Here is a 9,831-nt window from a genome sequence, read left to right as displayed (position 1 = left end):
AAGCTATCTAAGGATGGTACTATAGAACGCCACCTCAAGGTAGGCCTAGTGGCGCCATCTCTTGGTCAGGCCGGAAACTTATCAATCCACCCTCGTAGAATGCAGTTTTTCATTAAAAATAATACTTTATTTTGCATTTTATTAGCTATTACCTGGGGTAACTCATATTATGAGAATGGTTTGACGAGTTTGAAATAAGCACTTTTTTACCTTTTTTGTATTTTTAGCATAAACAAATTTTTAATATATTCTTTTTCAGCTTCTTATGACAAACTAAATTTCCTTTAAAATGACCTATATTACTTTTAAATTCAGTATATAGAATTCCGACAATCACACCAAACAGAGTTGGTATCTCATATTTGGGTACTTTCCAATATAGATTATTATTACAAAGAATGCAATGAAGACTGAATAATTCTGTCTGTAGAGCAGCATTAAAGGTGAAAACTTAATTTTTTTACAGAGAATGCGATTGATTCCATTACTTTGGCGTTGTTGGGAACAGCAGAAATAAACAAGTTGCTGACCATAATCCCTATGCAGTAGGTTAGTTAGCGTAGCAGAGACAGTCGGTTGCGACAGCCAAGTGCATTGGTTACTGTAACCGAGTAGGTTAGTTAGCGTAGCAGAGACAGTCGGTTGCAACAGCCAAGTACATGGGTTACTGTAACCGAGTAGCTTAGTTAGCGTAGCAGAAACAGTCGGTTGCGACAGCCAAGTACATTGGTTACTGTAACCGAGTAGGTTAGTTAGCGTAGCAGAGACAGTCGGTTGCGACAGCCAAGTACATTGATTACTGTAATCGATTAGGTTAGTTAGTGTAGCAGAGATAGTCGGTTCCAACAGCCAAATGCATGGGTTACTGTAACCGAGTAGGTTAGTTAGCGTAGCAGAGACAGTCGGCTGCGTCAGCCAAGTACATTGGTTACTGTAACCGAGTAGGTTAGTTAGCGTAGGAGAAACAGTCGGTTGCGACAGCCAAGTACATTGGTTACTGTAACCGAGTAGATTAGTTAGCGTAGCAGAGACATTCGGTTGTGACAGCCAAATACCTGGGTTACTGTGACCGAGTAGGTTAGTTAGCGTAGCAGAGACAGTCGGTTGCGACATCCAAATACATTGGTTACTGTAACCGAGTAGGTTAGTTAGCGTAGCAGAAACAGTCGATTGCGACATCCAAATACATTGGTTACTGTAACCGAGTAGGTTAGTTAGCGTAGCAGAGACAGTCGGTTGCGACAGCCAAGTACATTGGTTACTGTAATCGATTAGGTTAGTTAGTGTAGCAGAGACAGTCGATTGCGACATCCAAATACATCGGTTAATGTAACCGAGTAGGTTAGTTAGCGTAGCAGAGACAGTCGGTTGCGACAGCCAAGTACATTGGTTACTGTAACCGAGTAGGTTAGTTAGCGTAGCAGAAACAGTCGATTGCGACATCCAAATACATTGGTTACTGTAACCGAGTAGGTTAGTTAGCGTAGCAGAGACAGTCGGTTGCGACAGCCAAGTACATTGGTTACTGTAACCGATCAGGTTAGTTAGTGTAGCAGAGACAGTCGGTTGCGACAGCCAAGTACATTGGTTACTGTAAGCGAGTAGGTTAGTTAGCGTAGGAGGAATAGTCGGTTAGAATTACCTTTTCTATTAGGGCAGTTATGTGCTCGAAGTTATAAACCGTACGTGTTGGAGTCATAAAAATTCGTCTTAAGGGATAAATTTATGCCTTCAAGACATAAAAACTTGTCTCCAAGACATAAATTGAAGACTGGCTGAGTCTCAAAACTGAGACATGCTCAAGTCGAACTGTTCGACTTTACCATGTCTTGATTGGGGGCAATTCAAGTCGAATTCAAGTCAAAGCATTTTTATTCGGGTTGGACTATAAGAAGTCACAAACAAACAAGCAAGAAGAAGAAAAACGGTTCGGAGAACCCCAATTTGCCGTGAAAGACATTGAGGCTAAGCCCTAAACCCCTCGGTAAATCGCGGTTCCAGTGTATTTGGATTTTCAGCCAGGAAGATAAATTTTATACCAAAAAGTTGAATTTTTAACAAAACACATTAATTTTCTACTAAACAGTTACATTTTAAACTGTAAAAGATAAAATTTTAACAAAATAGTATAATTTTCAAATAAAAATAGAACATTCTGCGAAAAAATGAATACTTAAATGTTTGATCAAAAAATCAATTTTGAACCAAAGATAAATCTATTTTTAGCCAAAGAGATGTTTTAAAAATAAAATAATGAATCTTCAAACAACAAAGAAAGAAGTTTTAACAAAGTAGTTCAACTTTTAGCCAATTAGTTCAATCGTCTACGAAGAAGATTATTTTTTACTATAAGAGACAAATTTTCAACAAAATATATGAATTTTCAAACAAGTAGTTACATTTTTAATTAAAAAAGATTGGAAATTCAGCCTTAATGAGTTAAGAATTCAACTGTTTGGTAGAAAATTAATGTCTTTTTTTTTAATTTGTCTTTTCGGTTAGAAAATAAATCTTGTTTGTTGACAATTTATCTTTTTAGTTGAGGTTTCAATTTTTATAATTTTTTTTAATTAAACTATTTGAATTTTTATTAATTTTTTAGCTAAAAATTCGACGATTCCATTACTGGTTAAAAAAATATCTTGAGTTAAAAATTGAACTAATTTGTTTAGAATTCATTATTCTTGACTTTCTTCACAAAGTTCATCTTTTTATTTTATGGTAGAAAACTCATCTTTCTTGGCTGAATATTATTTTTTCTGTCGAAAATGTACTTTTTTGTTGAAAAAAAACAATGTATTTGTTGAAAATTCAACGGTCTTCTAAACAATACGCAGTCTATGGCTTAAAACTTTGACTTTTTGGTTACAAATTCAACTTTTGTATAAATACTTTTCTTTTTGCTTAAAGATCAATTATTTGACTATTAATGCAACTGTTCTATTAAGAATTAATTTGCTGCTGAAAATTTGTCGGTTAGATTGAAGAATAGGGGCTCACGTTTCACCTCTATTTTGGCTGAAAAAATTTGTTTGCCAACAAACTACTAGAATCTTTAATTAAACGATTATTGAAGCGATTTGATGAGGCAAAAGTTTAAGATTATTGTTAATTTTTTTACCATGATGTCTCAAATATGAGTCTGTCGCGAAAATATTAGAATGATAATATTTAACGAGGAGTTGGAAATGGGTAGGGACTTGACCAAAATTATTTTTTTACTAGTCATAAGGGTGTCTTCCCGCCCCCACGAAACGTTGGTAAAGGGTAGGGTTTTGACAAAATTATTTTTGAGAACTTTCAAAAAGGGTGTTTCTGGCCGTTTGGATGTTTAAAAGTACCTAAACTGTAAGTTAAATATGATCATTCCGATATCGTGACATACCCATATTTAAGACATCGTAGTGAAAAAGGTAAACATAATATTTAACTTCTGTCTGGTCATATCGCTTTACTTATCGTCTAATAAAAAATTATAATAGTTTGTTGCCGAAAAAACTGTTTTCCAGCCAAAAAACAGGTGACGCCCCTATTCTGTATTTGCACCCATATGTCTGTTTGGGTTGAAGATTCATCTACTTTTTAAGAGAATTTGGACTTCGCTGCTTTTCGCGGGATTTCGGGGGGGGGGGGGCATACAACTAAGGTTTTTAATTATGGTTGACGACTAGGCACATTGGAGAAAAATATGAACAAATATTTTATTCTTTGGGAAACTGTTGACAAAAAGGATAAATTTGTACAAAATAAAGTATTTTAAAATTCAAATTTCTTGAAAGGCTAATTTAAATTAATGCGGTGACAGATAATAGAAAATATAGCAAAATCTCTATTAAATTTTCATAGGCCTTATTATCTTCTTTATGTTATTAGAAGAAAATTAAGAGAAGATTAGGAAAAATCGATTAATATCTTCAATCCTAGTTGAGAGTTATTGTATACCATTGTCTGTAATTAAAGATTCTTTTTATTACTTTTTATATAAACCGATTTTCAACAACTTTTTTTCACTTTTTTCATTAATGTGTGGAGATTGATTCAGCTAATTAAAATTTGATTGAGCCATGTTTTCAGAATTTCAGTTTCTGTAACCGGCCTTTTCCTTATAACAATCTAAGGGTCGTCCGTTGAAAGTAAGAAAAATTAGCTACATTTCTGACTATCTAATCTTGCAAGAATAATCATTTCAGTTTTTTCTGTGGTTTGACGTTAGTATGAAAGAAAACATTTTTCTAATGTTTTGATTATTTTATTTTGGCATCAAGTAAATTTAATTGAAAATCAAAGCAAAAGCCTAAACGTAAATAATCTAGAAGTAGTGATACAAAGTTTTCGAGGCAGCTTTTAATGATTACTCCACTCGACTTGTTCTGCCTATACAGAGAGGATTCTATAGAAGAAGCCATTTGATTGGAACACAGTAATGTTTTTTTAGGAGAAAGTTATAAAATAATTGATTTCTTTCTCTTTCCTCGACACTTGATCGTGCTTAAATTCACGTGTGAGATGATCATTAATATCAAGCTAGAACTGCAGCCTACTGTAGTAACGCACTCTCCTGTGGCCGCGAAGCTTTCTGACGAAGTCAATTAAGCTCTTTTGTGTGACAAGAGAAGCACGGATAGAAGTGGTGATGAAGGCAGTAGGTACAATCTTTCTGGGTGGGTCTCACCAAGAATTTGCTTAGGGTGACTTCTAGAAGCGTGCCAGTGAAATTTGAAACATCCTTTAGTTGTCTTATATCATCTTCATTATTTTTTCGGAATCATGTTCCAATAAAAAAAAAATAAGATGCAAAATATCCAATCTAGGAGGGTGAAGCCAAAATCATTTATTAAACATAAATTCCCTTGGCTCTATCTCTCTTAATAAATCTTCAGACGAGGCACTTTTATTTGCTCTTACAGATTATAATCTGTTCAAATAGCTCTTACAAAATATTTTATTTACTCTAAAATTTTGATTAACTTCATCACAGAGAAAACAGAATATAAACTTTACATCGATTTTCGATGAAAGATTAGCTGCAACAAAAATTAACTTTAAAGGATAAACTTAAACAAATATCGGTTAAACTTTCTTTTGTTTTTTTTTCGTGACAGCAAATGTGTTTTGAAAACGCGAAGTTGTCTGAATAAAACTTTATCCCTCTAAAGAATTTCTTGCAACAAATGTTGTCAATAGTTTATTCTGTGATAATACAGATAAGTTACAAATTTATGCGATCAATTATAGTAATATAGACTTCAGAAATATTAATCATGTTTATATCAAATAAAATGTAATCGAATAAAATGTTGTCCGTTTTTTTGTTGCAGATGTAAAAACTTCACAGGACCCAAAAGACTTGGATCGTCTGGAAATCCGGCTACAGTTCGTATGGTACACGCACACCCCGAAACATTTCGTGAATTTATAAATTATATTTACACTGGGAAGGTAATTTGCCTATGATTATATATCATAATTTATGTATGCATTAGTTAATTAATTCATTCATTTATTCTGTGCACATTGAAGCACCTATGTGTCCGCTAGATTTTCGGGTGTTTTTTATCTCGCGACTTTTCTGTCATATAAATGTGACAGTTTATTAGTATGCGTCAGTTTGACATTTTATTTAATTATCTTCAAGATGAAATTGTTACCCTTGCACGGAAATTCTCTTTCATTGATTTTGAAGTTAATGTTAAAGTTAATATTGTTTCCTCATAGAGGGAAGTTTTGTGATTACCTAAATTTTCAAATCTACTTTTTTACATGTTTTGATATAATTCGTCCCCAAGAGCGCGAAATTAATATTAAAAAAATAGGTCCGCTTCTGCATGTATGTAACTTTTTTCCGTGCACTATATCTTGAAAAGTAAGAAAGCTATGCTCATGAAATTTTGGACATTGAAATTTGGTCTTAAACAGTCCCAGAATTATTAACATGTTTAATGTTAATTTTCGTAAATCTAATAATTTTTTTCCTGGGAATACAACTGATGGTACCATTAGTTCAAAAAATAAAATTTGACTTAAGTAGACCAAAAATACTACCACTTTGCTTCAAAAACTACCCTTTAAAAGGGTTAAAATATTATGTTTTGAATTGTGAAGATTTTACAAGCCATGATTTATATCGTAAAAAAACGTTGATTTTTATTAGGACAACCTTAGCCAGTAATTTTTCTTGAGAAAAACGGCTTTCAATAAACCCACCCAAGTGACATAAACGGCGATGCGAAAGTCTTTCAACTACCGACCAGATCAGGCCGTAGTGCTCAGAGTTTGGAACTGAAAAGTCTGGGCTCGATTCTTGCTGTCTGCATTAGTTGCCAATTTTTGTTGTTGAAAATCTCATGTTGACAAAATCTCATATTAAAAGCCTTGGTAGTCAGATTTGAATTTCATAATTTTATATTCAGATATTTAAAATATATTGGTTTGATCGTTTGAAATTAAATAATTTCAGATTTAATGAAAAATTGAGGCAATAATGTCTTCAATTCAGGCCTAAGAAAGTAGGGGATTTTAGTACCAGGCATTGAAAATTAAACTATTTCCTATTAAATATTATTCTCAAATACACTCGAACTTGGATAAGAAGAAACATGGAATTTCAGACATCAGAATCATATTTAGCTGAAATTCTCCGATTTTTAGTTTATGATTAAAAAAAATAAATCAATTAAAATTGAAAAATTTTAAGAGTGTATAATAATTCAAAATAAAGTGTTAAAAATGTATACAGTTTAAAATAAGAAAAGGTAAAAATTGTGCTGTTTGAAATCAAAAAAGAGAAATAAGAAATAATTCGAAAATCAGTACTTGAATAATTGCTTTAATTTTTAATAATTATAATTTAGGAGTTTTTAATTTTCATGTTAAATACTAAGTTTATAATTTCACCCTTTCATAAGTTTTAATTTTTCAATTAAAATTGAAATAGTTAAATTTTGAAAAGGATAGTTAAACATGTGAAAATTTCTAACGTTCCATAGTAGAAATGTTTGTATTTATCATGTTTCCCACTCAAAATTACTTCATTTTGAAAGTTGTTTTTTAGATTAATTTAATTTTAAAGGTTTCTAGTTATGTTTATTAATGTTCAATTGTGAAAATTATGGTGAAATTATTTTTTGATTTTCGAAACATTTTCTAATCATTTTTAATGATGAATTATAATGTCTTTAATGTAATAAAAACATTAAATTCTGAATTTCAAAAGCTCTGACTTCGAAACAGTGAAATTAGTTCAAAAGTTGTCAATTTTAAATTATTCAATTTTGAACACTTTTAATTGTAAATAATGCCATTCCAATTCCTTTGAATTTTAAATAATATCATTTTCAAACTTCGAGTCTGAAAATATCCCATTTTTAAGGTTTGAAATTGTTGCCTTTTCGAAATTTTGATCTGAAATCATTCGATTTGAAGTCTCTTCAATTCAAAACAAAATTGTTCAACTATGAACGCATCGTATTCAAAATTATATAATTTCAAGATCTTTCTAGTAATTCGTTTAATTCGAAAATATTTCTTCTTTAAATTCTACAAATTTGAATAGTTCAATATTTAAAAACTTGAGATGAAAATTCTGCAATTTGAAGATACTAGAAAAATTGTCTCCCTAGTTGGGAATTGATCTCTGGTCCCCGTATAATAATTGCGGTCTAGACAAATCTGTAAGCATTCATTTTATATCTCGATGTTTCTATTTTGTTTTATGGCTTTTCTCTTAGGTTATGTTGCAAGATAGTGGCATTTTCGAAATGCTAGGACTTGCACAGGAATTAGGCGTCGAGGAACTTTGGCAAAGCTGCGAAGATCACGTGTCTGCGACTCTCAGCCCCGGAAACGCTTGTGCTCTTCTCACAGCAGCTCTTGATGCTCAAGAGCGAGTTCCAGGTCTGTAAAAAAGTGATTTTTTATTAAAAAAATCGTAAAATATTGAAAATAATGCCACCTTAAGATATTTAAAACATTTTTGTGAATTTTGGGACAAGTGCGGTGAATCTCGACTGAATTCACCCCAAAAGGGCTTTCACCTCTTGTTTTCTTCCTGTTTACACATCTGGGATGTCTCACGATAATTTTTCAGCCCAAAAATCGAAACAAAAATCGCTTGGACCCTTTTTGAGAAAACTCAAATTTTATTGAAATTGGATGTTATGTTGTCAACTAGCTTAGTGAAAAAGTTTTTTGGGGATGATATGACGGTTTTTTATCTAATAGTCTAAACCGAAATGGTTAAAGTCTTTAGCCGTGCAAAAGTTCCTCAATAGCTCCGCTGGAATTCGAACTCAGGTCTACAGATTATCAATCTGGTTATTTCTTAAGCCTAAAATTTTAATTTTAAATACATTTTCCAAAACCCTCTCTTTGAAAGACTGTTTATTATGCTAGCTTACCATTTATTATTTGAGAAGCAATTTAAACAAAAATATTTCGTGTTTTGGTTACGTGACATCTTTGCGTATTTTTCGAAAGATATTGTTTTTAATTGACCCAGTTATCATAATTGTAATGCCATTTTTTTCAATTGGTATTAGGATCCAGATTTTTTTTTAATTTTTAAATATTTTTAATTTTTATAAGTGTCAATAGCTTTTTAAACAATATTAAACGCTTACGAAATGACGAAACCTGAAACGTTTTTTCCGGACTGACTCATCATTTATGAGAATCAGAAAACCTTAAAATACCGAAATGGCCGTATTTAACATTAAACTAGAATTTAGAATCTAGAATCTTGAATGTACTGTTTTAAAAAAATATTAATTTAAAATCAAATATAAAAAAACCTTTTACTTTATTTTTTAAATTTTGAGTTAAAAAATGTAATTAAAGAAAATTATTTATTGCAAAAAACAGTAGTTTAAAATGAAAAATAAAAGAGTTTTTTACTCTGTTTTAACATTTTTAATTTTTGAAACATTAACAAAAATTTATTTATTTATTAAATACAGAAATTAATTTTTTTATTAATGAATAAGAAATGAGGAACAGCAGAGTAGAAATGCAGAAACGGCAAAATGTAATATTGAATTAGAATCTAGAATCTACTGTTATCAAAAAAGTAGTTTAAAATGAAATTTTTTAAAACTCTATTTAATAAAAATCAAAATTTGTTTAAATGTATTTATTAAATGCAGATTTTTTATTTTCATGTTAAAAATGCGAAACGTGAGACTGAAAAATGCCGAAATGACAATATTTAAAATTAAATTAGAATCTCGAATAATCTAGAAAAAGTAGCTTGAAATAAAAAATATGATAAAAAGTTTTTTACTGTATATTTAATTTTAATTTTTGTCATAAAAAAATTATTTATTAAATACAGAATTTCTTTTTTATAATTTAAAGTAAGAAACAGGAGACTTAAAATGTCGAATACCACATAGAGTTTGCGAATTGATAAATTTATGTTTCGGGTTGGGAGACGTCCCAGACGACTGGAAAGAAGCGATTATCGTACCAATATACAAGAGAAAGGGAGATAAAAGCGAGTGCAATAATTACAGAGGGATTAGCTTATTAAGCACCGTAAGTAAAATATATTCAAAAATACTTATTCGTAGGGTAATGAAAATAACAGAAACAAAGATTTGGGAAGTCCAAAGTGGGTTTATGCCAGGAAGGTCATGTACGGATCAAATATTTAGCTTAAAGCAAATAACAGAAAAAAGTTTGAGAGTAGGAAAAAAAGTTTCCTGTGCATTTGTTGACCTAGAAAAAACTTTAGACAAGGTAGATAGAAGTAAACTTTGGGAAGTCCTGAAAGAGTATGGAGTCAATGGATGGATCCTAGAAGCTATAAAAACAATATATACAGGTAGCAAAGCG

At 31.2% G+C, this 9,831-nt stretch overlaps 1 protein-coding gene across 2 annotated transcripts in view; it reads left to right on the top strand.

Moving 5' to 3' along the window:
* Positions 1–9,831, top strand: part of LOC117167604 — a 106,240-nt gene that overhangs the window by 53,729 nt on the left and 42,680 nt on the right. For both annotated transcript variants that reach the window (XM_033352658.1, XM_033352660.1), the window contains exons 3-4: positions 5,319–5,439; positions 7,728–7,893. In XM_033352658.1, coding sequence (XP_033208549.1) covers positions 5,319–5,439; positions 7,728–7,893 — 287 coding nt within the window. The remainder of the gene's footprint in view (positions 1–5,318; positions 5,440–7,727; positions 7,894–9,831) is intronic.

The sequence above is a fragment of the Belonocnema kinseyi genome, chromosome 2, assembly GCF_010883055.1.
Source record: "Belonocnema kinseyi isolate 2016_QV_RU_SX_M_011 chromosome 2, B_treatae_v1, whole genome shotgun sequence".
In the NCBI taxonomy this organism is placed as follows: Eukaryota; Metazoa; Arthropoda; class Insecta; order Hymenoptera; family Cynipidae; genus Belonocnema; species Belonocnema kinseyi.
The sequence above is the reverse complement of the archived record's forward strand: the minus strand, read 5'-3'. Positions and strand labels throughout refer to the sequence as shown.